Consider the following 24338-nt stretch of genomic DNA (forward strand, 5'->3'; position numbering starts at 1 on the left):
TTTATTTTTACAGCTGAAGCTGTTTCAAAGAAAACGATATTACTGCTAAGGTGTTTTCAGTGCATGTACAGTCATTGCTAACCACAGCTACCAGTAGATATACTTGGTACTTAATGTCCTGATAAATGTCCCAGGAAAGCACAAAAACATCCACATAATTACGAGACAACTCCAATTTGTTTTTGAGCAAAATCTTTGCTCATAAATTGTTTGTAAACGTAGCATTAGCATTAGCATTAGCGGACAGTTAACAAATCTTTTGCAGCTTTACTGAAAAATTGTGCCAATAAAAGGTGAGGAAATGATCAAGTCTTTTTCATGTTAGGCCTTAATATAGCTCCTCATAATTGGAGCTAAAATATCCAGGAAATCATGGCTACCATCTAGCTGCTAATCTAGTTTGCTAATTTCCTCTGTTTTTGTTTCACTTCTGAACAGTGGGAGGAACTGGTAAGGTGTCTTCTATGTATGTACAGTCTGTGTGCAGCAGTTGTTATTATTAGGCCTTCAAATGAACCTTTGTATACTGCAATAGAGTAGCACAGGAAACAGTCTGAAAAGAGCTAGCACTGGTTCGCTCTCTTTTCTCCAGGTTTTTGTTTTTGAATGGATTTGCTTCCTGAAACAAGATCTGTAGTTTTCCTATAACATAAAAACTGGGAGTAAATACCCTGCTGATGAACACTGAGATTGTGGTTTAGCTAAGAAGTGGTTAAATGGCATTGCAGAAGTTGTCAGGAATATAAAATAAGATTATAATAATTAATAATTAAGATATCGATAAATCTTGAAAAAACCTTTGGCTTTTTGAAACATTTTAGATTGATGCTAATGTTCTAAGATGCCCCACAAAAATATGGCGCTATTGCTTTTCCAATTCCTAATCTTGTCTGTAATTCAGGAGCAATGACATATAAGGAATGTGCAGTCAGTCAAAAGGGAACCTTTAAGGGAAATACTGGTTAAAACTTTTTGTTTGCCTGCTTCTTTTTAAGTGTAGGGTACAAATCTGCATAGCTGGCCAATCAGATGATTAAAACAAATAAGTTAAGTATGTATCAATGTGGTGGTGGTGACGCCAGCCATCATCCACCCACGATGCATTCTTCAGATCCCCTCCCAGGTCATTAAGCCCTCACTCACACCTTTGTCTGTGTGACCATAACAACTCACAGGATGGTGGGGAGGGGGGACACCTGATGAAGGATTGACACCTTGGCTAGCGTGACCTAGAGGTATGAATCTACTCTGGAACCACCTCCAGGAGGACAGTTCATCAAAGGGTTAAATACCCGGGACTCTCAATTTTTAAACAGTTTTTTCTTTACAAAAAAGGGGAAAGTAACTATCAGGCAAATTGTTATTGCAGACGTTGCGCTGACCTTGGATTTCCCTACTTCATAGTGTGTCGCTCAGGTGTCTTAACATGTGGAGTAATGTCTACATCCGCTACTTAGATTACACATAAGCTTGTGATATAATACTAAGCATGTCTGGCAGCCTTCTACAATAAACGCCATCTTTCCGTCCACAAGCAGCGACAGCCCCTCGGCTGGTGTCCATAGAGTAATTTTGTGGCTTCGTGTCAGTTTGTGCATGTCTGACCACAGCTGGTCCTGTGGCTATTCTGCCGATCACCTACAGGTTTTGCTTACGTCGTCTTACTACACAGACAGTAAATGACAACACCACTTTCTCTCAGGACTTGCTGTTCACAGCCCAAGCATCTGTGGAGCCTGTCAGTGATGTGACTGGAATGGGGGGTGGGCACTGCGTGGGTTTTAATTGTTGTGGGCTCGGCTGCTGCTTTTTTTCTGTTCGCAAAGTGTCCTTTGTTTTCATTCCACGTCCGCCTTCACACTGGGCTCTGCTGTAACTTCCTTTGGTTTACTTTTGTTCGTTAAAGATGCAAGACAGGATTGCTGTAAATCTTACTGTAAATGGGCCGAAAGAAATGAATTAAATCCATTAAACTGGTGGAGAAAAAGGGAGATCCTGTGGTTTTATGTGCAATAAACTACCCACAATGTTTCAGCTCTCCAACAGTTCAGTCGAATTTGTATTTAATGCATACGTATTAAATATATTGAATCAGAGCAAAAGTCATTCACACAGCGTAAAAAGAATTAAACATGAAAGTACTGACACGATGCACACACAGGTATTCAGGCTTTGGCAAGTTTAAGTGAGTCTGACAGTAGGATTGTGAGGCCATTAACCAAAAGAAACTGCCACAGCGCAACAGTTCGTGTCTCTCCAACACATCTGTAAAAAGTCCCGTTTTTCAAGACTTCGCATCTTGAGCTTCACTTGAATTATGTAATTCCTCCTCTGTCTGTGCTCAGAAGTAAACCCACAGACTTTAGCTTTAAATATAATGAACCTGCAGTCAGAAGGAAGCAAGCAGGAGGATTAAGTCCCCAACAGGCATGCGTGTCAGGACAGTCTGCTGTATGGGGGCAGGTTGCAGGAACCCTCCTCTTCTTCTGGATCGTCTTTGTGAGTCGTTTGAGCTGGAGAGTTAAACAGCCTGTTGTCTCCTCCTGCTGGACACATGTGAGAACTTCATTACAGGACTGCTGAGAGTTGGACAACAAGAAACAGAAACACGGGTGAGACTTCGGTCCCCTGAGTTTGTGGTGCATAAAGGCACGACTAGTTAATGGGTGGGACGTTTATTAGAAGTCTCTGGATCATAGTGGTGGCCCGCTCAGCCTGTGTTGTTTGGCATCAGAAAAACGATGCTGTTGTTTTGCAGATTAGATTCAAGCCCCTCCCACAATGCTTCATGTGACAAGTACAAGAAAACAGATTATTGAATATGTTTCAGAGGAAGAGTGCTCATGCTACTTCCTTTTACCACCAGAGACCAATCAGGCACACTGCTACACAAACCTGACAGAGCAGCACACTAATGTGGATGCCCCGTGACCTTTGAACCTGCTGCTTCATCCTACATGATTGTCTCGTTCTCTGTCAGAGGCTTCATGGTGAGATTTCCTGAGCAGTGTCTGAAATTTCTTTCTTTGTTATCATTGTTTGGTGATAAAACACCAACACACACTTAACCTAAATCCACCACATTAAATTTTATATGCTGGGTTTACCTTGATTATTGAGAACATTTCCTAACACAGGATCCACATTTAAAACTTACTCTGCAAAGTGCACATCTCAGTGTCCCCGGGCTCACACTGAGGAACCAGGCTCTCCTGAAAACACACACACGACACAAAGTGAACAAAGTGAAGTGAAAACAGAACATCCAGGTGTGGCCTCATGAGAACCCCCACTGTGATTATGTCACACTGGTTAGTAAAGTTTTGTTTAAGACATCACCAGCTTGGTTTTATGAAACTGGACATGAGAACCAAGGGGTGGACCCAACTAAGAACTGAAGACAGACTGGACTTATATGGCAGCAACCTGACAACCACAACGCCCACCCTTAATCATATCTGGCCTTAATTGCCTTGTTTACTCCACCTGGAACCATCACTTTGAAAATAATCATAAGACACGTAAGATAAGATGGGCTTTATTAGTCCCACAGTTGGGAAATTCACAGCACTTTGTAATGAGACGTTAAACTAATCAGAGAGCGCTTGCTGATATCGTACAATCAATAAACCAGCTCAAACAGCTGGGCCGTTTTCCTGTAAACATTTACGATCACCGACCGCTTCATTAGGTACGCCTGTTCAAAGCCCTTTTGATGTAAATGTATAGTGCCAGAGATCAGAGCCAGACTATTTCAATCTGATACTGATGCAACGTGAACGTGACCAAGGTGTGGAGAAGAGAATCTCAGAAAGCACAGCCTTGTTGAACTTTGAATCAAACGGGCTAAAGCAGAAGACGCCGTTGGGTGCTACTCCTATGAGCCGATCAGGTCACAGTGACTCACCAAAATGTTATCAACTGTGCTCTGATGGTCTCAATTTCTGCTGCAGCGTTCAGATGGCAGGCTCAGACGTAGCTCCATCCTGGCTTTCAGCTGCTCCTCAGGATGCTGGTGGCGCTTGTAATGGTGGAGCCACTTTTGGAGACTCGTTATAAATGAAGCTGACCATGTCGTCTTTCAGTGTGCTCATCTTCTGATGGCTGCACAGCGTCACAAAGCTCATCTCAAACAGCTCAGTAACACTGAGTTCGCTGCACTCAAATCACCTCCACAGTCACCACGCCTCAATCCATTACAGGGATGTGCCAGAGGGGGAGATTTGCATCAGGGACGTGCAAATGGCAAATCTATAGCAACTGCTGCAACAGTATGGACCAAAATCTGCAGCATCTAGTCTGGAAACATGCGGAGCTGTGCTGGTACTAGCAAGCTGTAACTAATATTTTAGGCTAATGTTAGCAGCTCCTTGGTGAATGTGGACAATCCTACGAAAACAACAATAAGTAGCTTCTTTTTTTGTTTGTTTAAATCTGTGTGGCAAACACATTTAGTCCTGACCCGTTTCTTTGTCCAAGTATGTTTGCAACATAAAAACATTCTGCACGTTTAGTTAAAAACCAGAGTCATCTTCCTCTGCAATACACTGTTACTCATATTTTAATGTGAGGGTTATCATGTTGCTTTAATCTTAGTGTTTTCAAATGAAATCGTGACTTTCAGGGTTCTTGTTTCTTACAATTACAGCACATTAGAGTAAATTTGACCTTTATGTGTTTTTTGTTCATTCTAAATAAATAATTTGAGATGAAAACATGTTATGATTTTGTTGTCCTCACCAGTCCAGTTCTGGCATCATAGCAGGCACACAAGGGGATGCTGCGACAGCCCGTGTAGCCGATGACAGAGGAGAAAACCAGGCTGATGGCGCAGGTTAGCAGGATGGTGGCGTTGGCACCTTTCACCATCCGATGAAGCACAAACGTCTGTGCGGGGAGACGAACAATGTTACAGCCATGAAGTGTGTGTGTAATAAAGAAATGTGGGGAGATCAGAGTGAAATTATCTCAAATAATCTTCCACTAGAGCCAAAGCTATTGATATATACATACACATCTGATATTCTCCTGAGGAGGAACTTTGAAATAATAAAACAAGTAGAGGTGCACGCCACTGTGACAGCACTGCTGTGTGGAAACACCAGCACAGAAACCAAAGCGCTTATCATTTATCCCTCCATGTGTTGGACATTTTTGTTACACATTTCAGCAAACTACCCCAAAAAAAAAAGCCACAAGACATGTTTGTGTGTAATCAACTCATGAACTGTGGATAAGTCTGCATATATAGAGTCGTACAAAGGAGGGCATATAAAAAACATCAGGATGTGACACAGGCAGCACTGACGCCCCTTAGCAGCAACACGGGCTCACACATCAATGCTTCATCCTAGTGTCTGCACTACTGTGAAACAGCTGGCCAGAAGTGCTGCTGATGTGAGTCAATATCATATCAGGAGAACACATAGCAAGGTTTCCCTCTCCAATAGGACGCCTCTGTCATTATTGGAAATCACACTAACAGACCAGAGATGTGAGCTTAAAGGCATGCTAACATGAGCTGCTGGTAAATATGTAAATCATCAACCCACTCAGAGGAACAGAAAAACAACAACAACAACCCAAAACACTGGAATTTGATTCGTTTGTTTGCTGAACAACATTAATGTGTCAGGACATTCAGAAAGGTTATGCGGGTGAGCAGTGTCAAAATGTCAAATCTAAAATAATTGGAGACCTCAGATAAGGAACGTAATAAATGGACCTGTTTCTATAACACACTTTCTACTCTGAGCACTCAAAGCAACTTGCCTCATTCACCCATTTGCACAAGCACTTCTTATCTAACATTCACACTCCGATGGATGTACTGGAGAGCAACTTGGGGTCAGTATGTTCCCAAAGGATATTTGGCATGCAGACTGGAGCAGACAGAGATTGAATGTTTCAACCACTTTACCCCTGCAGGTGATCTTAAGAAGTTAAAGTTCCTGAAACTCGTGGTGTAAAAGCACCTCGAGCTGGTCATTCACAACAGCAGGACGTGTTCCTTCTTGATGAAATGCAACCAGGTCTTATTTACTACAACTGACTTTGTCAAGAAATAAGTCGCTGATTAAAACAGTGATTGTGTGTGTGCTGGTTACCACTTGAGGACTGTTGTGGTGATGGAAGACCTCTTTATCCTCCTGCCCATAGGTGAGGGTCAGACAGGAGTAACTTGATATGATGATTGCAGCCAAAACAGACAGGCCTGAGGCCACCACCATCACACTCACCTGAGGACAGACACACAAGTTCAGCCAAAGAAAGAGGACTCTGTGCATATGTGTGTACGACTACCTTTTAATGAAGCCAAGTTTGAGTTTCAAACCATTGGAGAAAGGACATTTTTAGAAAGTGAATACAGTCTGGCTGGTTCTTACAGCGCTCCAAAGAGCTGTCTGAGTTTTGTATTGGTTCAGAGTTAGGTGTAGGGTGGGGTATCTGTTTGTTAGAGTTCGATTAGAGAACATGTTGTCTGAAGAGGAAAATAAATTAAGTCCATCATAAACTTTCTTCTTCCACACTGGATCATCTGCCTCTACCTCGCATCCTTGACCATCATAATCCAAATAATTTATTTTTAGTCCAAAGCCCTGTTGATGGACTGAACAGGAACCTGCTGGTGGCAGATTTAATATGTAAACATTAGCAGGTTGGCAGGTGAGGAACGGCCCAAATCCAAGTTTGAACCAGGGGTCCTTAAACGGTTATTTATTGTGACAGGGCTGCTGAAGTAACACCCATCACACACTGTGTGAAGTTTCACTGGCTGTAGTGTTCTTACTCACAGTGCAGTGTGGGGGACAAACACAGGCATCAAATAACAGATGAGTTCAGCAAAGGTGCCTGGCTGGCCTTTAATGTGAATGTGAGAGACGCACCAATACCTTAACTAAAGTACAACAATTTACTCCTCCTACTTTGCGGAATCTTTTTATTTTTATTTTCTTGTTAGTTGTGTTACTTGTTATTTTTGTTTGTTTCATTCATGCTGACGTCATTATCAGTCAAGAATAAATGGCAACCATCACACTGACCAGTACTGGGTTCTTCCTCTGGGAGGCAAACAGCGCCAGCACACCTGGAGAGGCCATGATCTAAAGAAAGTGACACAGTTTAAAATGCAGGGAGAAAGTCTTTAACAGACTGTTCACGCGGAAATCCTCCGTGTATTTCTCACGGAGAGATCGCTAGACTAAAGCTTTGGTGAAAACAGTGCTTAGAAGAAAAGTGATGACAAAACAAGGATCCTAGCGGGAGATCTAAGTGACGAAACCCGTTTATACCCGGACAGTCAGGTGTCCGTACGGGTGTGTGTTATACTGAATGCCCGTTAGTCTCACCAGTCCTCCCCACAGCGGCGTCCTGGTGGTACTCAGCGGAGTGTCCTTGCGAAAAACAGCGTCCATGAGCCCACAGACCACACAGAGACCAGCACAAGCCACCTGGAGGATACCGAGGCCGAGCACGCCCTTCTGGTTAAAAATAAAGTACCTGTATCGGTCCATGTCCGGGTGCTAACCCGACGCAAAGCGCCCTGAAGTGCTTCGTGTGCCAACTGTGGTCAGAAGAAACGTGGAGCTGAAGTTACTTTGATGCTCGCAGCGGTTTTCTTGGGTTTTCGTGTCAGAAACATGAGTCCCGTTACCGACACCTGTGTCGTTGTTGTTCTCGTCCAACTTTTATCGGGTAAAGTGAATCTTCCGGGCAGTCGACGGATCTCGATGTCGGTTCAGCAGGTAGGAAGTTTATCCATTAACCTGTGCCCGGCGGCAGGTGGAGCAGGAAGGGATTTCCGAGTCCAGAGTCTGGACCGTGGGCAGCCAAGCCCCACCCTCACCGCAGGTTTAACACTCACACTGTGGAAGCTCCTGACCTTAAACCCAGCCCGGTCCTTTCGGCGTGGAGTGTCGGTGCTCTCCTCAGTCCAAAGACTCTCGTGGTTTTAGCCCAATTGGCGCTTCTAACCTGTTAGCCCGGTGTCCTAAGCTGCACAACGATGGATGGACTCTGAAAACAGCGATCCTCTCAACGGTGTGGATTTTTGAGCCACGATAATGAATTAAATCGATAAGACACGTTGCATAGAAGCAGCCAGGCTTTCCCCTGAAATAAAACTTGCAATGGAGCCCCCAGACTTTCCCGATTTAGACAACATTTAATCCATCTCTCATCTCTGTCAGGTCAATGGTTGTTGTAGCTTTGTGGAGAAGACGAGTTTACAGGACATTGTTTTGCTGCAGTAAGAAGCTGTTCTTGTACAGCGTGAGTGTGTTTACAAGTTATCTTTAAGATCTTGATCATGATTTTCTTTGTGATATCTACACCCAATCCACACGAACCAAACCTTTAGGATTCAAACAGTCTTTCTATTCTTGCATCTGTATGATGTCAGGCACACGGCTCTTATTACAGGTACGCAAGTAAAGTGTGAATCACACAAAGCTCGAGTCAAGGAATAAAAGTATGGAGCCAAGATTTACTTTCATGTTTACCAAGTAGCTTCCTGGACATCTGAAACCAGAACTGTGAAAACGTATTTTCTTTAGTGGCTGTATTTGCGCTGCTTTGGCTGATGTGATAAATCAGGACACAGGATAACGAGCACACGGGTAAAGAGAGGATGAGAACTCGTCAATAGTCTGTCCTCATCGTTTTATAAATCAGCAGCGACGTTATGGGGGTCGTTGCTGCTACAGGAGATTCTACCAATTAAAATTAAAACAAAAAAAGTCAAAACTTTCCATTCTTACGTCTTAAGATGATGATGCATGCAGACTGGGTTTCCTTACCTTGTACTTTTATTTCCGAGAGCATATGCACACAGATAGTTTGGTTAGAAAAGTGAAACAAGCTCACAGGTGAGTAATGGCAGACGTTCCATTATTTTCTCCCGAGGTTCTTGGATTAGAAACTCCCTTTACAAAGCTCAGGGAGTTCAGTACTGAACCACTTCAGATCTTAGAAATAAATTAGCCACTGCAATGTTGATCCTGTACAGCAAGTAAACAGATCTGTCAAGTTACACTTTATGAAATGTATAGATTGGGATACGTAAATTAGTGCAAATGAAGTGTGGGCTGAACAGTTTGAAACAGACGACACAAAGACTGTGGGGTCCAGATAGTGGTGTTTGGAGGGGGGCTCTGTTAGGTAAACAGCAGCTAGAAGACACATACAGTGAGGATTCAGACAGTGGAAACTGAAGGAAGTCATCATTGCACAGAAATCTTGATTTGAATGAGGGTGTGTGTGATGAAGAGGATGTCAGACAGAGCAGCACCTCCAGCCACAGATGTGTCTCCTCTAATATCATTTGGTTTCTTGCATAGTTCTTGTGTTTCTTTGGCCTGAGAGAGGCCTCCAATCATCCTGAATTGCTCAAGTAGTATTCCACTTGAATACTAAACTTGGTAACTTTGCAAATATTTCTCTAATATCAATTGCCACAATGCTCCAGCAGTCTTGTAAGGTAGTAGCACAGGTAGAGGGGAACGTTTTCATTGTCCAGAGGTATTCATCTGCAATCTCACTGTCCAGTAGGAGCCCCTCCTCTCTGCTCAAACGCCTCTAGCTCTCGCTTGTACCAATCAGGAGCCTCTGGGCCATTGTTTCCAGTTGGCTGGTGATCGTAACCGTAGGCGACCGTTAGCTCCTCATCTTTTTGCACAGCCCTCAAGGTTCGGATGCACTTGATTGGCCCAAAACGAGGATGGACAAACCTGTGCAAACCCAGGATAAACACACATGCACAAAGTCAGGCAAGAAACACAACTTTGTGATTTCATTGTGAGATATGCTACAGTGACGTCTGTCGTGGTACCACAAGTTAGATGCTTCGTATATTACTGAGTCTCGGGGCAAATCTTTGGAACATTTTTGGTGTAGGAAAGGTGATATGAGACAGGATGTACCATGGACATGGTCCTATTAGAATCAGCCACTGCCCTAAGTGGCAGTGACTGAAAGTGTTGTTTAAAATAGTTTAAAGCTATCAAGTTAACTAAAGTAAACAGGTGCCTGAATTTATTCTCAAAGCATCTAACTTTGTGTTTTAGAGACTTCTACATTGTACTCTCAGATGGGGCGGCAGGCTAACGCAGGCTAACACAAGGATAGAATAGATGGAGCTTCCACATGAATGGTTATTTTATTGAATGGGATGGCAAACGATGCTCTAAGCACCTGCTCCTGGAAAGAAACCTTGCTGGTTTACAAAGACGAACACGTAAATAAATAAATGTGTGCATGATGAGAGTAATGATGGTTGATTGATGACCCTGAACTCAGTGTTTACTCTACACAGATGAGATATAAGCTGCTAATGCTAATATTTGCTTATAAAAACAACTACTGGTTTAACTTTAAAACTTGACAGTGCTCACATGCTAAGTTAGCTTTTTGTCATTTGAAGCTTAGTAAAATAAAATAATCAAATCACTACATGTCACTAGTTCAATGAGCTCTTAGCTCAGCTCATCTTTGTACAAGTGTGGCCAACTACACAGAATAACTGCAACCTCTGTCGAGAGGTATATATGAATATAGCATTAACCTCCTTACACTGACTAGCCCCCCAAAAAATCCACTGCTGGTGCTGATGTGATATTTTCCATAACAACGTTAATGGGACACTTGCTGTTAGGGGGTTAAAGCGGGGTAAATGTACTTATTTCTCTCTTGATCTTTAACTTGCTGTTACTGGAAGGAGAAATCAGGTGTTCAGTGTCCAGGCTATGGCTCACTGTTCACCTACTGACAGCTGAAAACGGCTCCAGCCCCACTATATGACACTGTGTTATTAAGACAGCATGACCACTGAACTGTTCAAACTGTCTCTGCGGTTCTCAGTTCTGACAGGTGAGGCACAAGTTACCTGGCAGAAAAGTCGTGCTGAACTAACTTTTACGGCAGAACAAAGACATTAATAATTAATTAGGATTAATAATATGCACATCCGCTGAAAGCTGCAGCCGTGTGTCCAAGTCGACAGCCGCAATAAGAAGTGCACTGAAAAGTGTGAACACGTGGTCGGGTCTGTCGTGCATCGTTTACAGCGGTGCCGAAAACCAGGACTGGGTCACGAGAGACCCGACCACGTGTTCACATTTTCAGTATACTTCTTATTGCAGCTGTCCACTAACACACTGGGCTGCAGCTTTTGTGCTACAGCCTACACACATCAACAACAACAGGACCCAGTTCATTCAGTTTTAAGCCAGCGAGGCATGATTGGGGATTGGCGTGATAGGCGTGATCAGGTGTGCCCGTCTCCCCTGCAGCCGCAGACCATGTAGTCAGAAACAGGCTCTCTGCAGCCACTAACAGTGAAGAGTATTAAACTCTCACTAAATTATATATTTTCATCTCTGTGAACAAGTTTCTGGATTTCTTTTCTTTAATAAAACTAAGACTGAACTTTATTTTTCCATGTTTGGCAATGTTCACATTCTATTTGTTGGTTTTTTGAAGAAGTGCTGCAGACTAATGAAGCAGTCGAGTGACAAAAGCCTCAAATAGTTGTTTGAAATGAAAGTTGTTTGTTTAAAGCACAAATTACTGAAGGATTCATTGTGAATGACTTTGTTATCTAAGTAAAGTTGCAGCTTTCTGTCACTGTTTTGCTTCGATGGGGCGTGAAAATATTTCTTCGTGCCATGTGGGGAATGATGAAAAAGTTTGAGAACCACTGATCTAGCTGAGGAAAAACACTTCTATTAAGAATAATTCCCTTTTGTATAACTCATCAAAGATTGCTTGATGTCTTTGGGAACAGTAACAACATTGGTGGTGCATGACTATAGAAAGCGAGGTTATTTCTGTTCAATTTGTAATCACATCAGGCTTCTTTTTTTTAAATGTCAGACTTTGCTGGTCAAGCTGTCAGCTTATACTCACGGGTCATATCTGCAGTTGGGGATGAAAGAGTGGTTTGCTTTATGACCCAGAGACGCGCAGTATCTGTCCGTCTGGTCAAATGGCTGAGGGACGTCAATCACGGTATCCTCATCGAGTGAAATTGTGTTTCCATTCAGTGCCCAGTCCCTGCTGTCCACCTGATGAGTCACGGATAAAAACACAAAGAAAACACAAAGAAAACACAAAGAAAACACAAGCGCATTTAATGGGGATAAAACTACAGGGTGGGCCATTTCTATGGATACAGCGTAATAACATGGGAATGGTTGGTGATATTAAAGTCCTGTTTGTGGCACATTAGTATATGTGAGGGGGCAAACTCCTCAAGATGGGTGGTGACCATGGTGACCATTTAGAAGTCGGCCATCTTGGATACAACTTTTGTTTTTTCAATAGGAAGAGGGTCATGTGACACATCAAACTTATTGGTAATGTCACAAGAAAAACAATGGTGTGCTTGGTTTCAACGTAACTTTATTCTTTCATGAGTTATTTACAAGTTTCTCTTTGTTCACAGCCATTGACATGTCGAGGAGATTAACACGTGAGGAGCGGATCGAAATTGTGTTGATATCTGGTGAATGCAGTAACCGGGTCATTGCAGCAGATTTCAATGCAAGACACCCTACGAGACCACCCATCTCCCATGCTACAGTCAGCAAACTGCTTGCTAAGTTTCGTGAAACTGGTTCAGTGTTGGATTTGCCAAAATGTGGACGCATGAAAACTGTCACTAATGAAGAAACATCAGTGGCTGTCCTAGCTTCATTCAGCAAGAGCCCACAGCGTAGCACTCGCCGCATGTCACTGGAGAGTGGCATTAGTCGAACATCCATTCAGCGGATATTAGCTACTCACAAATGGCACCCTTACAAACTCCAGCTACTGCAGCATCTCAACGAGGATGACCCAGATCAGCCACAGAATTTGCAGAATGGGCAAAACAAAAACTGGAACAGGACCCTCAGTTCACGCAGAAGATTTTGTTCAGTGATGAGGCAAACTTTTATGTGAATGGTGAAGTTAACAAACAAAACCACCGCTATTGGTCTGACACTAACCCACATTGGATGGATCCCTCCAAGACTGTTGGACCAACAAAAGTGATGGTGTGGTATATGGGGCACAACGATAGTGGGTCCATTCTTCATCAATGGAAACCTCAAGGCCACTGGATATTTGAAATTGCTACATGATGACTCTTAATGACCTTGGTGCGTTGTTTGTGGTCTGTGTTTCATACCTCAGAGTGGGTGATGCGTACTCCATTGTAAAAAGCCATCACAGTGTTGGCCTCAGCATCTGTCTTGGCGAAAAGTCCCTGTCCTGCTCCTCTGATTGTAGAGTCTGCCACAAACACTCTGACAAACAGAGGCAGGGGTAAGAAAATGAAATACTGACCACGAACTCAAGAGGAACAATGGGATTGGTCAGGATTCCTATAAAACGTATCTACCTTTGGCTCTCATAAGGATCTGGAAGCAGAGTATGGGTGGCGATACAGGTGGATGTGGATTTGTCATACGAGTACACAGGACCTGTAAAAGAAGATTAGTGGGATTCTTTAACCACAGGCCTTTCTCCATGAAATACAAGTGGAACCATATTAACCAGGGCCAGAGGAAATGACACGAGCATGGGTGGTGGACAGCACATGCAAGGCGGCATTGGTTAATGAGTGAGATGTAAAAAAACAAATAAACTTCAATTAGAATGATACCAAAGTGACAGTAATTCCTCTACATATGTCTCAGAACTGTTCAGTCACATTAGCCATCTTATTAAACGGTTGCATCCATGGCTCCTGCTGGCTTTTGGCTCTTGAAACTGGCCTAAATATTAATAGTTGTTGTGTGTTTCTGGACACTGACCAGCTGAGAGAGGAGCAGCACTTAGTGATGATGTGAAGCAGTTAGTGTATAACTTAAAGCAGTTTTAATAAATCCTTTAGAACTTTAAGGGGAAGCTTTCAAGAACATAAGATCAGCTCTTGTAGGTTTTAACACAGTTTCACAATTTGGCTCAACCGAAAACTTTCATATTAGCATACATGAACCGTGAACTTGGTTATATGTTAATCTTCTTAAACCTGGTAGGAGCAGAAAGTAAAGCTGTCCAGTTAGAGTGCAGCAAAATGCAAAGGAGAGACTTCCACACAGGAAGTACAAATTATGAAATGGGATGTTTTAGTCTGGTCCATTTGTCAAGCTGGCAAACTATTAAACTGCTGCACATGATTGAGGTTTCTATCATCACGTTTCCAGTATATTACATTGCACTGAAACAATCTATGTCATCATGCATTAAACCATAACACAGTTTCTTGATAATAAATGTATTATTATTTATTTACATCTATTAATGCTTTAGCCTTTTGCATCTTGAAAATCCAACATAATCAATTTTAGGAAAAGTGCAATTTCTTATTAAATGCATCAACTCCTGAACAAAAGTCTCGACAAACAAATACCAACTCAGCCTAAGTGGACATTCGCATCACTCCTTACTATTGGGGCTGATTTCGAAGCGTGGTCTCCCAGTCTGGTTGGAGATGACAGCAGCAAGTTGGGCCTCAATGAGCTCCCCGTCCACAAAGCTTCCATATAGAGCCGTTCGGCCGTCAGGGTAGATATACGCTACAGAGTCACCAGTCATTTCCCCGTCCTCGTTTACCTCCCCAAACACACAGCCTCTGTCCTAGACGCACCACAGTACACGCCAACATGCACAATACACATGGTTAGAAATACTTCTGCTATGTTCTGTATAAGCAGAAGTTAGACAGTAAGCTGACTCACAGGGTAGTAGACCCAGCATTCCCCACAGCGGTTGTTGTCTTTGTACTGGCCCTTGAACATCAGGTGACCCTCGCCATCGGACTCCTGAGCAGGCCCATTAAGCTCTCCGTCCACATATGTCCCATTGAGGACGCCCCCATCTTCGTAGGTGTACACTCCTTGGCCCTGCAGAGCATCATCTACATAGAACCCCTCTAAAGTGCTGCGGGAGGGAAAAGAAGGACAACTGTAATTAAGATTTTTACATTTAAAGTCTAAATTCAACCTTCAAGGTGAATAGGGCCAGACGAAGGTTATTTATGTCTCCAGTATTTCTTTCTGAGGTTTGTCTAACTATTCCTTCTTATTCAGGACAAACGTTAATCCTGAAAACAAAACCAGTGCTGACATTCTAAAAAGTACAACATAATATAATATCATTAGCCTCGCCTCTGTCAGTGCGCCCCAGGGCAGCTGTGGCTACAATGTAGCTGCCATCACCAGTGTGTGAATGTGTGTGTGAATGGGTGGATGACTGAATGTAGTGTGAAGCGCTTTGGGGTCCTTAGGGACTAGAAAAGCGCTATACAAATGCAGGCCATTTACCATTATATCAGTCACATAATATCATTTATTAAAAAAGAACAAACAAAACTTCTTCAAATTTCTGTGGTATTGTTTTGAGAGACGTAGTGGTGGTATGGCATAAAATAAATCATATTCTACAATTAAAACTAATATGGGAAAAAAAAATCTGCGGTAAAGTTATAAAAGTAAAGTTATAAAATATATATTCTGTAATTAAAGAGAGCATTTTTGATAAAACAGGCAACATATTTGAAAACAAGATCTGAGTCTACTTAACAGAAATACAAGAGTCAGATTCTGAGGTTAGAAATTGTAAACTGTATTCTTTACTGTTTATACGATGTATACTGCAAGACTATTTTAGGGGTAGTTTTAAAAGGAAATTCCATCTGTGATGGTTTTATAATTAAACTGGACAGGTTTGGTCACAGGTTTTCTGCCCACAAACAGACTGTGTTGGTATATCTGCAATGGTCCCATAATAATAATAATAATAATCGCTCAATCATGTGTTGTACTGTATGTTTGGACTTGAAGGAGGAGAGTAGCTGTTTTCTTGTTTACTTCTGATGCCACTGCCTGTAATCCAGTAATGTTTGTAACTGTAATGCTCAAGAACTTTACTGTTTTTCTACTGAAAAGCACACATGCATTAACACAATATTAATAAGTAAGTCTCAAAACCTTCTATTGGCAAATAAATATGTAGCTTTGGAAAGGTGGAAAGCTGCAGTAACACAGATGTTCACTTATCACACAGCACACTATCACAATACCTGAGTCTGACTGCTCCTGCAGTGTTACACTCTTCTCCTGGGAGGAAACTGACCGCTGCTCAAAGCCATGTCCTCTGCTGTCACGAGCATAATCTTAATTTTCTTTTATTATTTCCAATATATCCACAATAATGAGGCGTTTGTCAGATAAATGCAGAACATACATCTTTCATATCTGGCAGTGACAGCGGTCAGATATAGTAAATATTTTTAATTCAAGTAATGTCAGATTTACGTCCTCATCAGTGATCCTAACAGATTATTTAAGTCCTTAGTTTGTTATGTTTACAGTACCTTCCATCAAAGAAGAAGAACTTGCCCTTGCCATTTTTCTCTCCATGGGTGAAATGTCCTTCAAAGCGATCACTGGACGAGTAGGTCACAGTGCAGAAACCATGGGGCTGACCATCTTCATCCAATGGACCTGAAAATTCATGCAGAAACAATGTTTCAGTGTGATGAGGATGTGTTTTTAATGAAATCAGGTTATCTGAAATAGATCCCAGATAGGCCCATCCATTTGTTTTCATGGATCTACTACAAAATACTAAACAAAGCATGTTCAGCTGATTTAAACGAGTACTACAAATAAAGCCTGTAAAGGTTTCTGCTGAGGTCCTCAAGCCCCTTTCTTAAACGGCTAAAGCACTTCCTGTATCTATTGTCACATTTTAGCCACGTCCCTCATGGAGCAGCAACCAGACCCGTGGTTGATGACAGAGGCTAAAAGGACATGTCAGTCTAGAGCTCTAATAATTTGTTTTTGGACACTTTTGCTAACAGTGACATCTCTATTTTTACTCTCTCTTGGTCTACTCCAACAACTTACTTGTTAACCTCTTGCTTTAACCGTTACATCCAACCAAAACATCAGTTGTGATTTGTAAAGTATGAACCAAAGGATGCCTAAAGTCTATTTAGCATAGATGGGTCATTATTTTCAAAATCCTCACAATAAACAAAGTATCCTTCGATGTTCCAGAAGTTCAGTGTAGGTTACATCAGGTGTTTCTTCAGTGGTGCTGACATAGCTCAGCAGAAACACTTGGTCGTTACACACGGAGATAGAAATTAAACCCCAACTGATACAGGGTTTGTTTCTTTAAAGACTGATACTCATATCTGGTGATTTAGTAACCCAGGTTTCTAATATCACAGGTTTTGTGATAAGATCGTGACAATGCAAATTAAAAAGCAATGAAGTTGAAGAGCGCCCTCTGCTGGACAAACTGCAACATCAACACTCAAAGTTGTTGAGTGCTTCTCCCATCTCTTCTTTATTTAAAGGTTATTTAAAGGATTTATAGGTTCTTATCAGCCATCGATAATCCGGCAAACATATCAGCCTGCTGATAAATCAGTCAGGCTCTAATGCAATTAAACACCAAACACGGTTGTTTCTCTATGTTTAATTGCACTAAAGTTCCTTTCAAAGAAAACTCGAACAGAAGAATAATTTAATCTGTTCCAATTAGTTGTTAATGACACACGGAACCAGTTACAATACTTTACTGCAGTCAGGAAATGAAACAACGATGCTGGTGACAAAACACCAACTAAAATCTATTTTATTACAAAAAGAAGTATCAGTGCGTCCCTGGAGTGGAAATAAAAGCTTCATTTGCACGTGCTAATCAGACATCACTGACTGAGCTACACACCCTGGAAATAAATAAATAAATTCAACAATAATAACTCGACACACTTTTAACCAACCACCAATCATCGTGTACTCAAGTAACAATAACATTTCTTAATATTTTTTATGTGAGAGTTTGGTTGACAGCATATGTGTACATAATTGTTACTCACAGTCAGTATAGATAACTGAGATTACAGCAAATGAAACTAAGTTACAGCTAGAATGAGGCAGACAAACAGCGGTGCAACACGATACCGTTGTATTTGCAGAATTCAGTAGGCCAGACTTCCAACGTGCAAAGCAGTGCTGAGTCAGGGAAACGGGTTAAACCGTTTCAACCACTGAGACGAGGGGCAGTTATTTAGTCGGGGTGGGTAGAAAGCCTTTACGACGGTGTTGGGCTTTTAAACCTTCTGACTTCTTAAAGCGTGTCCAGTCGGTTTGCTTTGAAAGGGCACTGTGATTAGCTCTGTGTGGCTGTGTGCTAACGGGGGCTTCGGCTCCGTAGCTTTCAGCGCTGTGTGCACCACAGCGGGGTTTCTCTTAGCCCGGGTCTCCTAACGCGACAGCACTACTTTAGTCCGACACAGTGAAATCTCAGTCCAGCCTCTGAACAAGGGAGAACCCGCGTGTAACGGTGGTGCTGGTTTAAAAACAAAGACGCGCAGTAACGAGCGCAGCACTAAAACAAAAAGTAACATTTGGTGTCATTCTGCACTTCCTGCCCTGCTGACCAAACACAGCAGCCACGCTGGCAGCGGAGCACTAATACCCCACATGCCGCCCTCATGCGCCTGACCGGCGGGTCTCCTTGTCAAACAGAGGGCCTGGCGCTCCGAGCTACCGCGCAGGCCCGCCGACAGATCCACTCATGAAGATTTGTGTAAAGAGAATCGACACCACTCAGCCAAAGTGCTGAGAATACCTTCTCCGCAGTGCAAATGCAGTCGTTCACGCGTGCACGGCACGAATGGCAGAGGTCACGTACCTTCTACAACCTCTTCTACATTTTCATCGTCGCTGTCCATGCTGCAGGAGACCGCTGTGACCGACCCACGGCTTCGACTGCTTTTCCTGCCACCCATGTGGCGTCGTTTGGGGACGGTAACATGACAACCGGCGACACGTTTTTTCACATGCCACACGTTTCGTGGGCATTTTCACTGAGCAGTAATTTGCACGGAAATATAGCGTGTTCAAAACTAGTAGGTTATTATTAAAAATAAGAAATCTCAACGAGCTTACTTTAATAAGAGTAAATAAACTGACAGTGCAACTAGATTCCCCCAGTAGAGCCAACATTTACATAAAGAATTTATGTAAACATTTAATGGCATTTCTTAGCTGCTCAAAGTGAGGTTTTCTACAAAAACCAGTGTTTCGAAATAACCATTATCTAAAGTCACATTTTCTTCTTCTTTCTGCACTAAGAAGAAGAAAAGGTCATCTCACCCTAACCTTTTCTGTCACACCAGCATGTCCTCCATTACTACATCTATGAACGTCCTGTGTGGTCTTCCTCTTCTCCTTGTGCCGGGCGACTTCATTGTCAACATCCATGTGCAAACTTGCTCAGTTTCATCTCCAAAGCAGTCCGCCTGAGCTGTCCCTCTGATGTGGTCACTTCTAATGTTGTCAATGCTGGTCACTCCCAGGGGAAAAGCCCTTCAGCTCTGCCACCTCTTTTTGTCAGTGGCATCACTTCCAAACCAAACATCATAACAGGTCCTACTGCCATTTTGTAAACCCACCATTCACTCTTACTCCTATCCTTCTGTAACAATCTCTTCATCACCTCTCTATAAAATGCCTCTTTACATGGTTGACTACTGGTATTTCAACCATTCCTCATTCCCTACATCTACTCCTTGCAGCTTCAGTGTTACACCTGCCTTCTTTGTACGTCTTCATGAACACTCAACACTCAACTGCTCGCTGACGTCACCTCTCTAGCTTCGTTGTATGGCTCATCCGCTTAATTTTCCTATAGCTGCATCCTTGTTGAAGACCAGAACACTTCTTCTTCGTTCCTCAGGCGTCCTTTCCAAAACTGTGTTAAATAATCTGGTTTAAAAGTCCACTGCCCTCTTTCTCAGACATCTCTATACCTCCACATGTAAATCATCACGACTCACTACTTTTCCACAGCCTTTTCCTAGCTGCCCTTACTTCCTCCTTATACTTCCTGATTCATTAACATTCCTTTATGTCATCCTCTTACTCTCATGTCCATACCTACCCAACACCTTCTCATTATCAATTTTCTTTCACCTACAAATCCACTAAAATCAACCAATCACCACTATCTCAAAACAAAAAATATGTGGTGAAAGCTTCCATACAGATGCAATCATTCATTTCTCAAACATTAAATACATACATTATATTTTGTCGTATCATTCACATACAATTGCAGTTTATACAGACTATGCCAGGGGTCAGCAACACCCAAAGAGCCATTTGGTAGAGTTGGATGTCTCGAGACTTTACGTGGTCTTGGTCTCGACGGACTTTTGTCTCGGGCTTGCTGTCTCAGATCGACATAGTGGTCGGGAGATTTGGAGTCAACAGTAACAACGTAACGTTCAATAATGTGTCATGCGCAAAAGCATCAGCTCTAAGAGCCGTGCTTAGAGAGTACTTTGTAGTGAATCAGAAGAGTCGACTGCCATTGAGCGAGAGCCGCTCCTCACTTAATTTTCTCTCGCTGCTCAGCTCTCACACAGTGGCTCAGCTATGCTCCAATCCCTCCATATTGTGGCCAATCACATGCGAGGATATAGGATAATATCATTATGTGAAAAACAGAGAGGGTGAGACTTTTTTGTCTCGGTCTTGACTCGGTCTGTCTTGGTCTCGATACCCTCTGGTCTTGGTTTAGGCAGTCTTGACTACAAGTCTACCATTTGGACCCAGTTTCCACGGAAAAGAAAACACTGGGAGCCGCAAATACGTTTTGACATCTAAAATGAAGATAACACTGTTATTGTTATGCTTTGTATAAACACCTGTATTGTGTTGCTTGTGAAATCCATGAAGTGCTACAGAGAAAATTAAATTTTATTTATGTAATGAACACATTTTGAACTCTTAAAAAATATAACAAAAAGGAAAGACAGCTGAAGGTCTCTTTAAAATGAATTAAAAAGCTGAACTTAAATTATTCATATACCGAAAAAAAACTGTAGCGTTGAGCGGAATTTTAAAAGTAATTGGAAAAATTCACTCAACTGCTAAAAAAAAATAAAAAATAAAAATTTGCAAAATATCTGTATAAATGTTTATATTAAGTGGTTGACGTGTGTGGCGGGGCGTGGTCTGCACGCTACAGGGGAGGCGGAGGCACCTGAGCGGCATCCGCAATCACGCCTCCCCGGCTTAAAGTGTGTGCTCGCTCTGCTGTTGTGTCGGGCTGTGAGCTGGAAAACTACCGCTGGCTGTGTGGCGACAGCAACAATGTGTGAAAAGTGCTCAATAAAGAAAAAAGCATGTACATGCAAACATCGTTGGGTCTGCCATGGCGCACAGCGTCTGCAAATCGGGGCTGTACGAAGCCGCTTCATCTTTACGCAGGACTGTAAGCTGCCGTCTGTGAGGCGTGAGCGGTGTTTGTTTTTACCGTAGTTCACGGTGGAGAACAGCTGCTCACATAATGTGGATCCGAAGCTCCATACTTGGCCTGCCTGGGGTTGACAGTCTCCATAAACGCAGGGCATTTCGGCTGATATGGTTTATGCGAGTGTGACGCTTATTTTGAGCGATGAAAAATAATAACATATAATTTTATTTTGATATTTCAAGACCACAATAATCTTCCAATTTACAACTAGAAGTTAAAAAAGAACTAACACAAATAAAATACACTTCAGTTAAATACGTATAATGTTTTTCGAACCACGTGGAGCCGCAGGTTGCCGACCCCTGGACTATGCTCATGCCCCCCCTCCCCACAGTATAAGGCCTGCAGAATAAACTCACACTGATAACAGTGCGTGGTATGCAGTGGCATGATAAATGAAGCTGGAGCCACTGTAATTAAGGACCATCACACTTTAATTGTTCAGTTCTGTGCATGCATTTATACATGTGCATATATGACTGTATGATATGCTGATGATAAATTAACAGCAGGTATTATTATTAGGTAAGTTTTAGCCAGGTTTGTCTTGTGGAGTGTTAGTGATAGAGTTCACAGAGAGCGCTGCCCACTCATGGCAGATCTTTAGCTGCACAAGAGTCACAGGACTTGCTTACTTGCAGAACTTGTGGGATGAGCTAAAGTCCCTTTGCCCCAGGAAGTACCTATTTGCCCCAGGAAGCACCTATTTGTTATGTAAAGCTGACTTTGTGTTTAGGAGCAAACTGTGAGGACGGCTGTTTTTTCCTAACAGTCTGATGGAAGCGGACTCCCCTCTTTTGTTGGCTGCAGTGTCCCTGCTGTCAGTTCTGCACATGGGTAAGTAAAACAGCAGCTTAATGGATGTTGTGCATATCAAGGTATTGTCCCAACTTAATAATAATGTGGGTGTGGTTTGCCACTCCTGTGTAGGTACTGTGCAACAGCAAGACTAGGCAAGTTTTACACTTAGCACTCCACTCATTTAGTGATCATCAGATCACATCTAGGATGCGATTTCCTCTTGTCAGCAGCTTGAACATGGTGTCCCACACAGAAAAGCACATACATTGTAAATGCAAACAATATCCTTATTATTTTAAATGTGTGCATTTAACTTTATACTAGTTTATTGATTTATACTGAGCAATCTCCACTTTTTGCACATATGTTGAGCAGTATATGTTGCCGTGTTTTATAGTATTCTTATAGTATTTTCAGACTTTGATTCTTGTGGGCCTTTAATGTGGCTTCAAGCGTTTCTTTGCCCAAAAAGGTTTAACTATCACCAGGCCAGTGTTAACCGGAATTCTTGATCATGGCTGTTGTTGATGCATTTTCTAATGTGGACTCATTCTGAGGAGAATGTCAAAAACATGATAATGCGAACACCACGGCTCACCATGAAGCTCAGAATATTCTTCTGGGTAGAATCTAGACTCTGTAGAGCATTTGGACAACTACGAATCTGCTTTGAGATAGAGGAGCTGAGAAGTGCCTGCTGTTCAACTGACACTTCATGGACCTTGGTCAGTTTTATCATGGAGGTCTACAGAGAGAAGTTCATAGCTTGGATTTTGTTCCAATGTTCAATTTTATCCCTTGAAAACAAAATCTACAATTTATTAAACTGTGCAAAAAAAATTAGGTGGCTAAAATAGGAAATATACTTGTGAATTGTACAAAGAAAAATGTAAAGAAACCTCTGTCACTGTCTCCTCTCAGGCTACCTGGCTCGGCGGGTAGGAAGATCCAGGATGGCTTACAACATTGTACCTCCTGTTGTCACTGGACCTCCAGAATTTGAGAGGACCTTCCGTGCACAGTAAGAAGACCTGATTGTAATGCTATAGTCAAATGAACTGAAGGGTAAAACTAGTTTAAACAGACTACTTTAAAGTAGTAGTCTGATTACAGAGTGATATGGGAGAGAATGCCTGAGGAATGGAGAAACAGTTTACTGGTACCATACCATGAAGTTATCAAAGGAGTTTCTGAAGCTAGGTTAAGAAGACAGCTGACAATCAGTGAGCAGCAGTGTGGCGGAAGGAGCTGATCTGCAGTGAGTGTAGGGACAAGGTGGATCTCCACAGATGTCCTAACATTACCTGTGTTTGTTCTCAGTCAGAACTGTGTGGAGTTCTACCCTCTCTTCCTGGTGTCGATGTGGACCTGTGGTACCTTCTTCAGTGAGGTGATTGCAGCTGCAGGAGGGCTAGTGTACATGTTTGCTCGACAGATGTATTTCAGTGGATATATCACGTCCCCCAAGAAAAGGTCTTTCATGATACTAAAATATCAAATACTTAAAAGCACATGGTGGCAGCGCTGACTTTAAAGTATCTGATGTTTGACCTATTACAGCACGCTGACTGAATACTTTCTGGTTTGCAGGTTACCTGGCTTTATTCTGAATTTGGTTGTCCTCGGCATTCTGTCTCTGCTGGGGTCGATTGGAGTACTGCGTGGAATACTATACAAATACTTTCTTATCTAACTTTGAAAAATGTCATCAAACTGTGCCAAGCAACAAATAAAGTTATTTGTATTTGGTAGAAGTTTTTATAAAATTATTTTCCAATGTTTATATTTTCAGTTCTTTGTAGTTTAGAGTAGGTTTACATGTTCAGTTGTTGTTTCTAAATTAGTTTCAGTGTTTGATTCAGTGCCGTATATTTTTCCTTATTATTATACTATGTGTGTATTTAGGATTAACTCTTCAGTTTTACTTTTCGAGTTAACTATTTTCTTTCTCTATACTTTTAGCTTAGTTTTGATTCATTAATATAATCTCGGAACAAAGACATATAATAGCATAAATATCTGTTCAATTTAACTCTGTGACCATGGCCTGCATAGCTTATCTAAAACAGCATTTTCCAACTTCAAAAAAGGAGTGGCTTTAAGCGATTTACCTTCAAGTGTGCAACACCTTAAGTGTTGTTTCCGGCAAGAACTGTGGTACAATGAAATATCTGCAAACAGTGAAAAAAAGGGGGGAAAAGGATGAACTA

The 24338-nt window shown here is 42.1% G+C and overlaps 3 protein-coding genes across 3 annotated transcripts; 1 reads left to right on the forward strand and 2 right to left on the reverse strand.

Annotated features, from left to right (window-relative positions):
- Positions 1-2038: 2038 nt before the first annotated feature.
- Positions 2039-7987, reverse strand: zgc:113425 (uncharacterized). The gene is made up of 6 exons (XM_006803679.3): positions 7350-7987; positions 7044-7103; positions 6108-6239; positions 4741-4887; positions 3158-3212; positions 2039-2546 (listed from the first exon to the last, which is right to left on the reverse strand). Exons 1-6 carry the CDS (start codon positions 7512-7514, stop codon positions 2437-2439), a joined length of 669 nt encoding a protein of 222 aa, XP_006803742.2. The 5' UTR covers positions 7515-7987; the 3' UTR covers positions 2039-2436.
- A 798-nt stretch (positions 7988-8785) lies between these two features.
- setd7 (SET domain containing 7, histone lysine methyltransferase) lies at positions 8786-18816 on the reverse strand. The gene is made up of 8 exons (XM_087845944.1): positions 18697-18816; positions 16361-16490; positions 14724-14925; positions 14433-14622; positions 13382-13463; positions 13169-13286; positions 11905-12062; positions 8786-9728 (listed from the first exon to the last, which is right to left on the reverse strand). The coding sequence occupies exons 1-8, from the start codon at positions 18791-18793 to the stop codon at positions 9536-9538; spliced, it is 1170 nt and encodes a 389-aa protein (XP_087702070.1). The 5' UTR covers positions 18794-18816; the 3' UTR covers positions 8786-9535.
- On the forward strand, positions 18671-23871 carry mgst2 (microsomal glutathione S-transferase 2). Its single transcript, XM_087845956.1, has 5 exons — positions 18671-18812; positions 22100-22164; positions 23050-23149; positions 23449-23601; positions 23719-23871. Exons 2-5 carry the CDS (start codon positions 22104-22106, stop codon positions 23819-23821), a joined length of 417 nt encoding a protein of 138 aa, XP_087702082.1. The 5' UTR covers positions 18671-18812; positions 22100-22103; the 3' UTR covers positions 23822-23871.
- The last annotated feature ends 467 nt before the right edge of the window (positions 23872-24338 follow it).

Source organism: Neolamprologus brichardi, chromosome 2, assembly GCF_056152115.1.
Source record: "Neolamprologus brichardi isolate AB-2024 chromosome 2, ASM5615211v1, whole genome shotgun sequence".
NCBI lineage: Eukaryota > Metazoa > Chordata > Actinopteri > Cichliformes > Cichlidae > Neolamprologus > Neolamprologus brichardi.

Coding starts and splice junctions, on each gene's coding strand:
- setd7 (XM_087845944.1), bottom strand. CDS start 18,793: ATGGGTGGCAGGAAAAGCAGTCGAAGCCGTGGGTCGGTCACAGCGGTC. Junction 16,491..18,696: donor TGTAGAAGAGGTTGTAGAAG/GTACGTGACCTC, acceptor ATGAATTTTCAG/GTCCATTGGATGAAGATGGT. Junction 14,623..14,723: donor AATGCTGGGTCTACTACCCT/GTGAGTCAGCTT, acceptor TGGTGCGTCTAG/GACAGAGGCTGTGTGTTTGG.
- zgc:113425 (XM_006803679.3), bottom strand. CDS start 7,514: ATGGACCGATACAGGTACTTTATTTTTAACCAGAAGGGCGTGCTCGGC. Junction 7,104..7,349: donor CGCCGCTGTGGGGAGGACTG/GTGAGACTAACG, acceptor CACTTTCTTTAG/ATCATGGCCTCTCCAGGTGT. Junction 2,547..3,157: donor TGAGATGTGCACTTTGCAGA/GTAAGTTTTAAA, acceptor ACATGTGTCCAG/CAGGAGGAGACAACAGGCTG.
- mgst2 (XM_087845956.1), top strand. CDS start 22,104: ATGGAAGCGGACTCCCCTCTTTTGTTGGCTGCAGTGTCCCTGCTGTCA. Junction 23,150..23,448: donor GAGAGGACCTTCCGTGCACA/GTAAGAAGACCT, acceptor GTTTGTTCTCAG/TCAGAACTGTGTGGAGTTCT. Junction 23,602..23,718: donor ATCACGTCCCCCAAGAAAAG/GTCTTTCATGAT, acceptor TCTGGTTTGCAG/GTTACCTGGCTTTATTCTGA.